The 14,608-nt window shown below is 47.9% G+C and overlaps 2 protein-coding genes across 2 annotated transcripts in view; both read left to right on the top strand.

Moving 5' to 3' along the window:
* Nucleotides 1-1,358: 1,358 nt before the first annotated feature.
* On the top strand, nt 1,359-14,005 carry CCDC40 (coiled-coil domain containing 40). Its single transcript, XM_010008665.1, has 17 exons — nt 1,359-1,461; nt 3,115-3,272; nt 3,725-3,808; nt 3,895-4,114; nt 4,942-5,099; nt 6,280-6,402; nt 6,779-6,900; nt 7,633-7,876; nt 7,983-8,165; nt 9,061-9,306; nt 10,087-10,300; nt 10,828-10,997; nt 11,118-11,209; nt 11,953-12,073; nt 12,640-12,828; nt 13,067-13,225; nt 13,760-14,005. Exons 1-17 carry the CDS (start codon nt 1,359-1,361, stop codon nt 14,003-14,005), a joined length of 2,832 nt encoding a protein of 943 aa, XP_010006967.1.
* A 404-nt stretch (nt 14,006-14,409) lies between these two features.
* GAA (glucosidase, alpha; acid) overlaps nt 14,410-14,608 on the top strand; it is a 6,239-nt gene continuing 6,040 nt past the window's right edge. Inside the window, exon 1 of the mRNA XM_010008664.1 lies at nt 14,410-14,441. Within this exon, the coding sequence (XP_010006966.1) occupies nt 14,410-14,441 (32 nt within the window). The remainder of the gene's footprint in view (nt 14,442-14,608) is intronic.

Genomic DNA, 14,608 nt, shown 5'->3' with positions numbered 1-14,608 from the left:
GGGCGGGGGCGGTGAGTGTGGGCCTGGGCCTGGGCCTGGGACCAGGACCCCTTGTCCACCCCGGGACCCCCCGGCCGGGACCCCCTTGGCCGCGAAGGGCCCGGCCCTCACTCCCTCTCTCCTGCAGGACGCTCCGGTCGCAGCCGCAGCCCCAGGGAGGAGGCCCCGGTGCCGCAGCAGAGCAGGCCGGGGTGGGACCCGAGCCCCGTCCCGTCTTGCTATGGAGGTGATTTCCCGTGAAACGTTCCCAGGGCAGCGTGTCCGTGGGCACCGGACAGAGCCGCGGGCTCGCGGGAGCGGTTCCAACGGGAAGGAGCAAAGCGAGGGAGCAGTTACTGCACTGCTGCCCTGTGCATAAAATAGTCGACTACAAAGTGACTGTAGTGACTGCCCTGTGTGTCAGCAGCGTTTGAAAAGGTGTTCCTCTCAGTTCTTAGCACGCTTGTGCTGTAGGCACTCTGAAAAGGAAGTTACCCACGTTTCACAGGTGCACACACTTGGGCTGTTGGGGTTTTTTTGAGGTTTGTTGGGGATGAGGTTTGGTTTTTTTCTTCTACTGGTGCTGCACAATATTTGAATTTAGCAAATGATGATATAGGTTAGACCAGTGTCCCTTAAAAGGAAGGAAAGGAGAGAATAATTTGGCTACATGTCATGCAAGCTGGAAGATTTTCTCTGATAAATACCTGGGGACATTTTTAAAAATAGATGTGGGTTAGATGTGAAGTTTTTAATAGATGTGAGATTAAAAGCAGTGTGTAGAATTTTTGTTAAGGTCTTTACTATTGTAGAGCTAACTGGGTGACTGGTTTGTGAATGTGATGGAACTTCTAAATTAAACACCTGTGCCCTGTTACAAAAAGCAGCTGTTAGAGCACTGTAGCATTAATGTTAAACAAGGTACATGGCCCATTCTAATGCTGCTGCTCTGCTTCTCTCCTGTTGTGTGCCAGGCCACAGAGGCAGAGAATGGGAGCAACAATGAAGAGGAAGGGTCTGTTCCTCCAGAGCACCAAGAGGAGACATTTCCCCCAGGAGAAGGAGGAGCTGGTGGAGCTACAGAGCTGCTCGTTGGTTCTGCAGAAGTGACACACTATAATAATACATCTAATCTTAGTCACAGAGAGAGGGTCCTTTGTCCTGCTGTTTAAGTGTGAAGTGACACAGCTTTGGCAGTGATGGTAGAGCAGGGCTCTCTTGTTGGTTCTTTGCATTGCTTGTGTCTCATGAGGACAAAATTAAGCAGATTTGTAATGGGCAAATAGGTTGAAAAGTTGTTTCAGATGATGGATTTTATGTTTCAGGAGAAACCTACAGAAACTTCCTTGGATGAAGTGGCATTACCTGAACTGGGTGACATGGAGCAGCCAGTACCAGGCAGAGGAGACCCCTCCCCTCCTCCAGAGGCTCCTCTGCAGGCACCTGTGTGGTCAGAGGAGCTGAACAGCTGCAAAGAGTCAGGTATCACCTGGTTCCTTGTTAACAGGACAATAATTGACACCACCTGTCCAGCAGTTTTCAGTTTTCTCCCTTTCAGATGATTGTTAATCCAGTTGGAGGCACAATGCTGTGAAATCTAAGCCTTCTTCTTTCAGGTTTTTCATGGGTGGTTTAATGCATCTTTGCCATTTCCCTTGCTTTCATGTTCCGTTGCAGTTTGACTAAAATAAAATAAACCACAAGAGATTTTTAAAAAGCCTATTTGCAAAAAATACGAAGTCAAATTTTTGTCTATTTTTCACAAAACATCTAGCAGTCCCCATTAGAAAACACTTGGTCAGAGAAAAAAAAAGTCACTCTATAGCCTCATAGCACTGACCTGTTAAAATACCCTTATTTACTGCTGTATTCAGCCACAGATATTAATAAAGTAGTATTTCCAACTTGCAACAGAGAATTGCCCTCCTCCAGCATTTCTGTTAGCATGATGGGTAATACCACTCCCCAGTAACGGTGTTTGGTCGTGGTCTTATGTAGAATATAAGCTTGGTACAAGACACCAACATTAAAGAACATAGAAAAGCAGACATTGCCAGTACCTCACTTCACAACACAGCACTTGGGTGTCCACAGCTTGGCAAGGGACAGCACAAGGAGGATCCAGTCAGACCTCTTGTCAACCTGTCCCATCATGGGGTGCTCAGCACCACACCTGGCAGCAACTACAACAGAAAGGCAGCATTTAAAAGGCTTCATTAAAAGGAGCTTCATTAAAAGTAAGCAGGCAAGCACAGTGCAGAGCAGAGCACAGAGCCAGGGGGAGGGAAGGATTGGAGCTCTGCTAATTTTCTCATCAGACACCCTTCTCTATTACTGTCTCCTGCTCTGAAAGTCAAGTGTAATTGTCAAGAGGAATCACCTGTGATTTGAAGTGCAGCTTTCCTCTGAGAGGTATGCAAAATTGCTACCTTCCTATTTGGAGCCTCGGGGGATTGGGAATCGGAGTTGCTGAATTGGAGGGGCGGGGGAAGAAAATGCTGCTCTTTCCTCCAGCCTTGACAGCCCCACTAGACCAGCTCTTAGCTGAAACAGAGAGGGGGGAGCAGGCTCCTTAGCTGCAGGTAAGGAGACCAGGAACTGCTGCTTGCCTGAGCCCAGGACATGCAGGGCAACTTTAAGCAAAGAAGAGGTGAGATTTATTCCCTTCCTTCTGTCTTGGGGTCAGCTGGAAGAAAAGACTGTGTTCTGCCCTCATGAAGGCTTCTTTGGAATAAAAAAGGACACAGGCAGGATGTTGCAGCCCTGTCTGCTTGCTGAGAGCCTCATCAGAATTTGGTTAACAAGGAGCTGGAGCATCTGAGACCACTGAAAAGCTTGTATGTGCCTTTCTCTGCGTGCCTGCCTCTGTAGCTATATAGAGATATATTTAAAAGAAGGTTAATTGGTCTCCTGGGAACTATAAAGAACTTGTTAGGCTCCTCTGTGTGAGCAGTGACTGCATGAAGCTTAATTACTAAGGCTGAAAGCCTTCTTCTTTCTTTTTTTTTTTTTTTTGGGGGGGGAAGGTGGTGGTGGTGGTGGGGTGTGTGTGAGTGGTGTGGTGTGTGTGGGGTGTTGTGTGGTGTGTGTGCTGTTTTCCAGGTAACATTGAAGAACCTCTTTCTCTCTGTTCAGAGTCTGCCTTGGAGCAATTCAATCAGCTTGAGAGTGAGCATGGAGAGCAAAGGTGGGAAGGGGAAGGGCAGCAGCATGGAGATGAGGAACATGAAATGGGCAAAAGATGTGAAGAAGCCATAGAAGAGAGAGAGCTGGTTGTCTTGGATCCAGAACATGTGAGAAGCCCTCAGATCTTGTCGTTCTTCTTTGCAGACTTGCTATTTTTATCTGTATAAAAGCGTGAGGTGAACATAAGCAGGGGTTTAGCTGTGTGCTCAAACTGTGTGCTTAAAAATAGCTTCTGCCAAAGGACCAGCTCCCTCAGGTCTCTACTCAGCAGTGCCCACCCCACAGCTGCAGGTCCAGGAGGGACAAATCTGGTCCTCCTCTGAAAGAGAAGGATTTGCAGCAAGAGTGACAGGTTGTGATCTCAGTAGTCGCTTTCTGACCTCAGCACGTACCCACTATTTAACTCTTCTCACATGTTACAGTGAGTGGAGCTAAAACAAGAATGCAAGTGTCTGTGTCAGAAAATACGTTTTATTCAATAGTGGGAGTAGCTGTGAGGTTTCCCTGTGATTTATTTACAAAAGTGTGTTAAAGTTATCAACGTTGTGCTTCTTTACAGCCTCTGATGCGAAGATTCCAGGCTGCCCTGAAGAATTACCTTGCTAAGGAGCTGGAGAAAGCAGCCCTAGATTTCCAGGAACTGGTAACATGGTGTTTTTAATTTTCCTTCTCACAGCAGCCCAGCCCTGCCCAGGCTGCAGTGAGAGCTGGTTTCCTCTGTGTTTGCAGAGGCTGGCAAGGAAGAAGAGCAAAGGACAGAAAGAGGAGCTGGGGGTGACTCTGTTCGGAGCTCAGGAGCAGCTGGCCCGGCTGCAGCTGAAGCTGGAGAGGAGCCACCAGCACCATGCTCAAATGGCCCCAGCCTGCCAGCAGCTGGAGGAGGAGCTGCAGGGCCTCAGGCTCACTCAGCAGAAAATGTCTCAGGACACAGATGAGGAACGCAAGAAAGGTGACCCAGGCAGTCCTTGTGATGTTGCCTAATTCTAGTACTGTGCAGAAATGAATTAGAATGGAAGTCAAGCACTGGATTGAAAAATGCAGTAAAGTTCATCAGAAATGGCACACTCATTGCAAAGTTTCAGGGATGTTCCTGGTCACCATATAAATCCTACTGCTTCTAAGACCTTGTTACTACACTGGACTTCTCTTAGGTCTTTAGGATTAAACCATAAACTGTTCCTGGCAGGAAGGCTGTTCTGTGGCTTAGCAGGAGCAACATCCCCATCTCTGTTCTGTCTGTGCCTCTGTGAGGGTGTGATGGGATTGCGAAGGTTGTAGGTCCCAAGGGGTGTCCAGGAGTATGAGAGCACTATGCATGTGGCAGCAGAGAAATGGGCCTGTTCCAGCCAGAGAAATGGGCTTGACTCATTGTTCTTGTGTTTCAGGGTAGGAAACAGTCAGACAATGTCCCTGGCAGGGACATCTAAGCATTGAAATCAGTTGCCTATAAAGTTTTTGCACGTTATTGAAAAAATAAGAGAAGCATTCAACTGACTGAGGAACAGACAGTTCTCTTTTGGGGCAGAGGAGTGGATTCACAGCTTCCTGAGGCTCCTTCTTGGATTTCCTTGGATTCTGTGTACTGGGAGTCAAGGAATCTTCCAAGATTTTGGAGCTATACTCCAAAGATGATGTAAATTTCCATTTCAGGGAGGACTGATGTAGCTGATACCTGTGCAGGTTTTGCTTTGGGTGCTGCTGTATTTCTGTCCCTTCTCTCTCTGAATGTGTCCTATAGAAGTACTTGTTTCAATGTTTTTCCTTCTGCCTCCCCAGTTTCTGCATTGCAGACCCAGGTTGAAAACTTGGCCTTGCAGCTCTTCTACGTGCAGAACATGGAGCAGGATTTGCACCATAATATTTTACTCATGAAACAGTCGGCAAAGAGGGCTGAGGCTGAGAAGTTCCAGGCTGAGATGGAGAATAAAAAACAGGTATCAAGCAAAAACTGCTTTAAAATAAATAAATACAGATGACAGGTAGTGGTGAGTCTTGGGGGAGGTGCTGCCTTGTCAGAAGGAAAACTGTAGAGACTGGATCATGGAATGTGTGGGGATATTCTTCCCAAATAGTTGAAAAAAAACCCCACCCCAAAACCCAAGCTCAAAGGTTTTTCCAAAAATGTGAAGAATTCCCCCCAGCAGGATAGTGGCACATACTGCCCAGAGGCTTTTGACAAGCCTTGGTCTGAAGCTGCAGCAGGGGAGGTTTAGATTGGACATTAGGAAGAATTTCTTTACTGCAAGAGTGGTCAGGCCCTGGAACAGCCTGCCCAGGGAGGTGGGGGAGTCACCATCCCTGGAGGTGTTCAGGAAACGTGTATCAGGAACCTCAGGGTGTGCTCTAGTGGCTGAGGTTGTGTGTTTGTGGGGTATTTTGGGATGTGTTTTGTGGTGGTGTGTTTTTTGGGTTTTTTATGTTGGTTGGTGGTTGTTTTTTGTTGTGTTTGGTTTTTTGTGTGTTTTGTTTTGGGTTGGGTTTATTTGTTGTTTTTTATTGTTGGACTCAGTGATCTCAGAGGTCCTTTCCAACCATGACTGTTCTGTGATTCTGTAATAGTAAATGACTCTTCACTCAAGCACAAGGAAGTGTGGGAGGGAGGACATTTAGAAAAGGAGTGTGGTCTGCTCAGGTCTGGGGAAGGGTTCGGAGTGCGGGTGGTTGCAGGGTGCACAGGCAGGTTGGGATGCTGGAGCTCCCTCTGCTGCTGCCGCGCTGCTCCGCGGCGTGAAACTGCTGGGAAAGGGGAGACAATGCATGGATGGAGAGTTATTTTTTTTAACGAAGGATTTAAAAACATAAATGGCTAATTTTGCGGGCTGCTGGAGAGGAGGTGATACGGGGTAGTCCATGCTGGCAGGATGAGTGCTGCTTCACATCTCAACATTGATCTACTGCTGCAAATTGAGTTATGAAAAACAGCACAGAGGGTCTCTTGAAAGGTGTCACTGCTGCATCCTGAGTCATTTGTATGTGGATGGAACAATTTCAGTAGGAATCAAATCTCACCCAGTTGCCATTTTAATCCCCCTGGTAGCCTGTGTTACTCTTGTACAACACAGTTTGTTAAGACAGATTTTGTTACTCATCCTGAACTTTGTGCTCTGACATTAGGATCTCCTGGTGGACAGTTTGACAAGGAAAGACTACGAGCTGCAAGAGCAGATTGCTCTGCTGGAAGCTCAGCTCGTGGCCCAGGCAGAGGACACCAAAGCAACTCGTCAAGCAGTAAACGAGGTAGGAGAGTGGTTTTTTTCACTTCTGGTCAATATTTCCTTCCAGAAGGACTGACCACTTTGGCTCATGCTCTCATACTATGTAGAATCTAGGCCAGAGTTGTATGATTCATTCCTGTTTGCAGAAACAAAGACTTTTTATTCAGTTCCATTGCCCTTAAGAATGGTCTGTAAATCACTTCCTCCCCCACCTTCTCAGCATGTTTTTTTTCTTGGACACTTGTGCCCTGTCATCCAGAGGGATGATAAACCAAGCACGTATTAGCTGAAGCTGTTCCTGCCCAACATATTAGGAAGAAAAATATTGCATTTTAACCTTAATTTGTTTTTTCAACCCAGTATAGATTAATTTTGTCTCCCAACTCTCTGTTCTCTAGGCCTGTATGGAGGTTCAGGCCATTAACATGGAAAAGAAGCGATTGATGAGCCACTGGGACAGCAGCTTGGCTGGAATGAAGCAAAGAGATGAGGCCTGCATTGCTGCACAGGAATTGCTGAGGTTTGTATCTGAGCACAGCCCAGGAGAGACCTCCAGTCTTGTGGACAGGAGGGGTTCTAAACAGGGAACTGTGTCTTCTGCCAAGTTTATCACTCTGTGGGCAGGATATGTCAGGCAGAACAGGTTTGCTGCTGTAAAGCACATAATAAGGTTAAAGGACAAGAACTACAGTTCTTTGTTACTGTTTTCTTTGTTCAAAACTTTCCCTCAAAATGTGTGGATTTTAAAAAGCTGTTCAGGGTTTTTCTGTTCATACTCAATTCCTTTAGAAGACTTCCTTCACCTTTGCAGCATCTCTCACTCCAAAGAGCGGGAGGGATTTATCTGTCCTTTTTGGTTAGGATTTTGTGATGCCTTTGGAAACCTTCAGGAAGATCTTACTATTGTTGCCAAAGACAATGTTTATTGGCTCTGGAGTCTTAAAGCCTGAGTGACTCTCTGAGAACAAATAATATGCTTTTATATGGAGGCATCCTGGTAAGAATGTGTGGAGTGGGGACAGGACTGAAGAAGGATTTAATTTTCCTACATACCTTTCCTTTTGAGTCTTAATGTCTCCATCCATCTTCTGATAACTCTGCTCTGTCACCACAGACTGGCCTTGCAAAGCTCTTCTGTCTTGGTCAGTTGTTGCTGCAACAGCATGTGTGAAAAGAGGAACCTTGCAGATGACTGTTCAGCACATGAAGCATGAATCCCTGTGATGATTATCCATCCTCTTTGCCCTTCCAGCAAATACAGGCATGACCTCAAGTCCCTAGAAGTAGACATTCAAGGGTGTAGAAAGGCAATTAGAAAGGAGGAGGAGAGGAATGAGGTGCTTGTCTCCACCCTGAACCGTTCACAGAGCAATGCCAACACCTCCAAGAAACTGATTGCCCAGAGCCTCTGGAGGCAGGAGGCCTTGAAGGTTGAATCTGGCACCTACACTCGAGTTCTCCAGGAGACAGAGCAGGCCCTCAACAAGACCAGCATGGTGAGAATAGTTAATGAAAGAAGAACCCTTTTGAATTGGACACAGGTATTAATACCCTTCCTAAAGCAGCTGTGGTGACCCTGTTTCTGTCTTCTGTACTTTTTAGGATCAAGCTGCTCTTCTCAAGGATTTGTGGTCTCTCAGTAAGGATATAGAGAAAGGGATTGGAGCCAAAGAGCAGATGGAGAATGAAATAATGGCAAAGCTGCAGGACCAGATGATATCCAGCAAAGCCACCAAGCAATTCTCACAGCTGGCTGCAGATCTTTGTGGTAGAGTAACAGATCTGGTATGGTTCTGCTTCCCCTGGGAGGGCAGGGGGAGAAAATGGCCTAAGACAGGTTCTTGAGTGTGCTTGTCAGCAACTTCATTCTGGTTTTCAGGGCTGCAATTGAAACTCTGCTGGGTTTGCAGCTCCAGTTTGGTTCTTCCAGTGACTTGGTTGCAGGATGCTGGTGTGTGCCAGAGGGCTTGGTCTGAAAGGCCGGATGCAGAACACACCATCCATCCTTAAAAAGTGGGGCAGAGTGATGGATCTTGGGGGTATTTACTGTGGGGTGGTTGAAGTCCTTAAGCATTGCAGGCAGACAGTGGGTATCTGGCACTTCTAAACTCCATGTTAAACTAACCTGTCTCTGTACACAGGTGTGATCCAGACATGCTCCTAGTTTCCAAAGAAGGAACACTGTCCAAGGAACAGTCAGACCAGACCCCCTGTCCTTTAGGGCACGATGAGTTGCTCTCTTTGGGAGTGTGTAACTGGTACAGATAGAACAAACTAGAAAAATCAGTGTAGCATTTATTGCATGGAGTTGTGTGGGCTGGCACTAACACAACAGGTTCACACCTCTGTTCTTTCAGGGGTTACTTCAGTACCATCCTAGCACTGTTAGCCAGGGAACCAGAGACATCCATATAGGGAAGGGGATGGCTGAAGTGATGAGCATGGTCTGCTCTGGGTTTGGGGAGGTTTAGGCTCCTTAATGCTTTTCAGCAGCCTTATGGCAGGGGTCAACATTGCTGTCTGCTGTCAGCAGGAGAGACAGAGAGGATTATGGCTTGTAGCACAGATCTGGGGGCAGAATCTCAATCCATTGATTCCTGTGCTTTGGTAGGTGGGCATTGCTAATCCAGGAGTTGCTCTTGGTGACAGTTACTTGTTTTCTGTCTGTTGATATTCCTAGGAGCTGCATTTTTCCAAAGTTGAGAATGATACTGCCCATCTTGTTCTGAATGCAACTCATACCAACTGCAGGCTGACAGGTCTCCAGAAAACACTTTGTGAGCTGGATAAGGAAGTGAAAAGCATGCATGATCTGATCAGGCACAGTGAAAGTGAGATTGAAAAGTGCAATATCTTGATTGAGAACAAGCAAGTGGTCATCATCCAGTACAACAAAAGGCTGGAGACCCTTCTTTCTCAGCTGGGGGTATGTACCTTTATGTTTCAGTCCCAAAGTTGATTTTATTATTCATGATGACCACAGATGCCCTTGATAAATGTAGCTGCGTAAGTGCTGGATAGTTAAAACTCTCAGGCATCAGAATTGTGATGTAACTAGCTTCACTAGTAGCTAGCAGCACTGGTTAATGTCAATGTTTACGTTTGTCAGGCAGTTGTTAATGCACATGGAAAGGAGCTGGCCTTAGGGAATTGTGAAATGAGGGTGTGTCTAACACAGATTCCTGCAGAGAGTTGTCTACACCTGTTGAAAATGTGGGATGACACCAATACTCCAGGAGTAAACAGGATCTCTTCATGAAGTCCACAAAGACTGACAATGGGAGAGTGGAAAAGGCAGAGTGGCTTCAGTCACTTGCTAGTTGTCCCCAATCAGTCAATGCCCAGATCTGTCCCTAGCACTGTCAGCTCCAAGACCCTTGTGGAGACCAGTGTGAAAAGGAGTGCTGTGGCATTTGCTCCCAAGGTTTTGGGTGTCCAGACGTTCCTGTTCTAAGAGCTGAGGAGCATCTGGTGCCACAGAGAACATTTTGGGCTTTTGTTGCACTTTTTCTAGTGAGGTCAGCAATTACTTGTCCAATTGAGCTCATGGGAAATGGGTACAGAAAGTAACTGACTAGCAAAATAACAGTCTAGTTGAAGTTTTTATTAGGCAGCTCAGCAGCTGGACCAGCCTGCTGCACTGGTGCTATAAACACGTGCTCCAGCAGCTTCTGCTTGATTGATCCCAAACCTTGCCCTTGTACAGGGGCATGAATTTGGGCCATTGGAAATTGAGATCAACAAGCTGAGCAAGGAGAATGAAGACTCTAATTCTGAGGTGATGACACTGCAGAAGTACTGGCTCAATCTGCAGAAGGAGATGGTGAAGCTAAGACAAGAACGGGAGGAGCAACTAACCTCCTGGGATATGTTGAAGAAGCAGCTCACAATAATGCAGCAGAAGAAAGTGCGCACTGAAAGTGAGTCATTCCCTCCTTCCCAAAGGGTTCATCCATGGATGGAGAAAAAGGCTCACGGGTGGGTAGTGCTAGACCCTCCCCACAGCACGTCCTTGGTGCCCCTGTGTGTGTGTGAGCAATGATGCCAGTAGCCCCAGCACTGCAGGTGGGGCAGGAGCTGGGCCCCTCCTGCTGGTTTCCACACTGTTACTTCCTGCAACCACCAGCCCTGCTCTGAGCTGACACAGCGAAACCCTCATGGGAACTGTCCTGTGTTACACTTCCTAAATAAAGTTTGCAAGTAGCTGGTAGGTAAATGTCCCCACCAATGACACTGCTTCCCTTGGCCAAACCCAGCTCTTTCCCACAGCAGTCACCTTGTAAACCTTAGTTTATTTTTGGGCTGGTAGAAAAATGTTTTGGCTGGGTCTGTGGGACACTGGTGGCTCCACATGCAGTGTCCTCTGGTCTAGCTGCAGCTTCTCACACCCTGCCTGTGCTCAGCCCAGTGCTCCTGGGAGTTCTGAGACTTTTCTGTTCACCTGTAGATGAAATCCAGCAGGAAATAAAAGAACAGAAGAACATTGAGTGTCACATGAGGAGCATGTCCAATGACTTGATAACGTTGAACGTGCTGATCAATGAGAACAGCAGCAGCTTCGAGGAGCTGCGCTGCGGCAGCGTCATCACAGAGAACGAGTTTTTACGCACCCTCAAGGTACAGAGGATTGACATCCTCCCAGATCTCAACCTCCCCTGCAGATCAAAGGCAGTCAGTGATCCTGTAAATCCTCCCCAGTCTGACAATGTTGTATTGTTTTATGCTTCCCAAATCTAGGCGGCAGAAAAAGAGTCAATTGAGATGCAGGAGAGGTACAGTCAATTGGCTGAGGAGAAGGAAAGATTCCTGAACAGCCTGCTGGAAGCACAGTAGGTACCAGAGGTTTTTGCTTTGTGTAACCATCTTTGAGCTTTCATAGATGTGTCCATGTCACCTTCTCTAGTCATCAAATTGAACCAGCACCAGCAAATGTGCTTCTGTCCTTAGAATCATAGAATATGCTGAGTTAGAAGGGACACATCTTCTGTCTCTATGTAGGGCAGCCCAAGTATCACACCATGTGCCTGAGAGGATCATCCAAACACTTCTTGAACTCGGGCAGGCTTGGTGCTGTGACCACTGCCCTGGGGAGCTTGTTCCAGTGCTCCTCCTTGGAGAAGGTGAAAGGGAGTTTAATGGATTTTTGAAGTGCAGAGGCTGAAAGGTGTTTTAACCATCTCTGGAACCAGAAAGAGCTGAAGGGATGTTGGCTTTAATGATTCCAGCTTGTGCTGGATGTGCCAAGATCTGCAGGGAAGACTCTGCCTGCTGTGTCCTCTGTCCAGAGCTCAGAGTGAGTGTGTTGCAATGAACAGGGTCCACCAAGCCCTCTGTCAGTCTGGGCTGGCTTGTTTCTGCAGTCCCTGTGCCATTTCCCAGGGGGCAGAATTCCTGCCTGATCTCACACTGCTCAGTTGCTGCCCTTTCACACCCACCCTGTGCAAATCCTCAGTTGCTGCTGCAGGATTCAGTGTGTTCAGAGGCATCCCGGGAGTGTCCTGCCACTGCCCCACACAGCCAGTGTCTTCGCCCCTGTTCACAGAGGTACTGCTCTCCCTTTCTGTCACTGAAGGCACCAAATCATGCTGTGGGAGAGGAAGATCCAGCTGACAAAGGAGATGTGTGCGGTGGTGGATTCTGAGAAAGCACAAGAAGAAATCCAAGCCATGAAAACAGAGATTCATAGGATGCAAGTAAGCCACTCGGGGGGGGGGACTGAGAAGGGGAAGCTGCACAATATAGTCAGCTTTGGAGTTGCTGAAATGTGAGGCAGGGGATGAAAAACAGGCTGGAGAAGCAGCATGTGTGCTGTGTAATGGGCTGCAGCAGGGCCTAGATGTCCCTGAGAAACATCTGCAGTTAAATATCGGGCACCTTGTTCTGTGACCCAGATCTGTTGGCAACAAAATGCTGATTGCTAAATGTTACTGCATCATCTTAATCACTGGATAGGGAAGTCTTCTGGCAAAACAACTCTTCCCTTTTGTTCTCAGGATGCTTCTGCTCTTCTGCTTTTGCTATTGCTGATGAGTTTCAGTGAAACATTTTGCAGATTACTTTAGATGAGTTGGTAACCCAGCCCTCTGCCTTCCAGATCCACGCAGGGCACACTAGGTTGGGATTTAGACCAAATGTGGCTTGCCAAGGCTCGTGTGTGCCTGGTTTATGTTGATGGGATGTGCCACACAGGAGACTTCAGTTGGTGCTATTTGTAAACATTTGTTATTTTCAGCCTATTTTATATCTCAACAAATGGCAGGTCTGCTATGCCCAGCTGATGAAGCAGCATGAGAAGATGATTCGTGACATGGAGGCATCTGTTGCTCGCAGAGAAGCAATAGCTGTTTGGGGGAGGGGGCAGAACAAAACTGACAAGAAAGTTCTCACCAGGGGTGACTTCCACCACAGGGCAGAGGAGCTGAAGAGGAAGATCAGCAAAAACCAGAAGGTGAGCCAGGGAAGCTGGGCTGCCAGAGTTCAGACATCTGGGATTTGCCTTGTAATGTCACCTAGCCCAGAGACATGGGGTGTCAGGACATGGAGCCTGCACCTGCCCAGGCACAGCACTGCCTGGGAAACCCCAGTATAAAAAAAACCAAACAAAAAATCAGTTCTGGGAAGATGGGTGGGAATGCAGCTCAACTAAAGAACCAGGATCTGGCATTTCCTTCTCTCCCTTTTACTAGAACACTCAAGACTGCAACAGAACCACCCTAGAGCTGGAGAGCACCCAAGCATCCCTCAGTGCTTCCTTCTTGGAAAAGCAGCAGGAGCTGCTGGGGCTGCAGGCTGAGTCCTGCAGCCTGGACTCTGACGCGGAATGTCTTCGGAACAAGACGCGATGGGTGAGCATGGCTGCCTTGCCAAGCAGAACCTGCTTTGCTTCCCTGCCTGCTCCCTGAACGTGCTGGCTGTGTAACTTGAGCAACACTTTAAGAAAATGGAGCACATTTTGAGGGCTCACCGTAGCCCTGAGCTGATGCTGCAGTTGCACTCCCAGCAAGGCAGCATTTGCCTGGGAACACCAGCCTAGAGGACGTGGTTTGTGTCTTGAAAATACCTGCCAACACCTGTCCCTCGCCAGCACCAGCTGGCTACTTGTGGTGCAGCTTCAAGGTCTTGAATGCCTTCCTGCCAGGTTTTTAAGTTGGTGAAACTGTGTCCTGGCAAGGGTTGCCTTGTGTGTGCAGGAATTTCTCTGCTTTATGGAATTCTGTGATGTGACTGTAGCTGTGCAGCACTGGGAATGGGGAATGTAACACAGCAGTGTCCTTCCATTTCACAGCACGATGCTGACAGGAGCTGTGACACAAATCCTGTCCCTACCTTAGTTCTTTTCTATGTGCAGTCAAAGCAGTTTCCACTGTTGCTTTTCTCAGAACCTGTTGGAGATTGTGGCCTACCAGACACGCCAGAAGCACCTGCAGGCTCTGAAGGAGGGCAAGTACAGTCCCCTGGGCTCCACGGAGCAGGCCCGGAGAACTGAGCAGGAGAAGCTGCAGGACCAGCTCCGTTCTGTTAATGCCATTGTCCAGCAGATCCAGCAGGAGCATCTTCAGCACCAAAGGCTTCTCCAGTGGTTCAGTCAGTGCTTGGAATCCAGGCTCAGCTCACAGGAAGCCTGATGAGACATGGACAAAGTGCATATAAACAGCTGTTCTTGTTCTGTGAGAGGCTGCAGTTTTTGTAATTAATAAATAAGTGTAAGGTGGAATATTTAGAGTCATCAAATAATTTTGATTGGAAAAGACCTCTTAGGATCATCTACTCCAACCACTGCCAACTTTCCACTGCCCCATGTCCCTCAGCACCACATCTACATGGCTCTGAAATCCCCCCAGGACTGGGGACTCCACCACTGCCCTGGGCAGCCTGGGCCAGGGCCTGACAGCCCTTTTGGGGAAGAAATTGTTCCAACCTAAACCTCCCCTAGTACAACCTGAGGCCGTGTCCTCTCCTATCATTTGTAAAATGAGAGAAGAGACTCTCCCCTTGCTTCAGGGAGCTGTAGGAGCAACACCTGTTAAAGATGAAGCATTGGAAATTTTTGTTTGTTTCTCTGTACGTTTCACCTGTTCAAGGGTTCCCGTTTCCCTCCCCCTCCCGGCCATAGGACCTGGGGGTTCCCGCCCCCAGCTGCTCTCCCACCGGCTCTTCAGCCCCGGACACGCAGCAACACCCGGGAGGCGGCGGGGCCGGGAACGGGAAGGGGAAGGCGGCGGGGCCGG

Source organism: Chaetura pelagica, unplaced genomic scaffold, assembly GCF_000747805.2.
Source record: "Chaetura pelagica isolate M959 unplaced genomic scaffold, ChaPel_1.0 scaffold962, whole genome shotgun sequence".
Classification (NCBI taxonomy): Eukaryota; Metazoa; Chordata; class Aves; order Apodiformes; family Apodidae; genus Chaetura; species Chaetura pelagica.
This window is presented reverse-complemented; position numbering and strand designations above follow the sequence as displayed.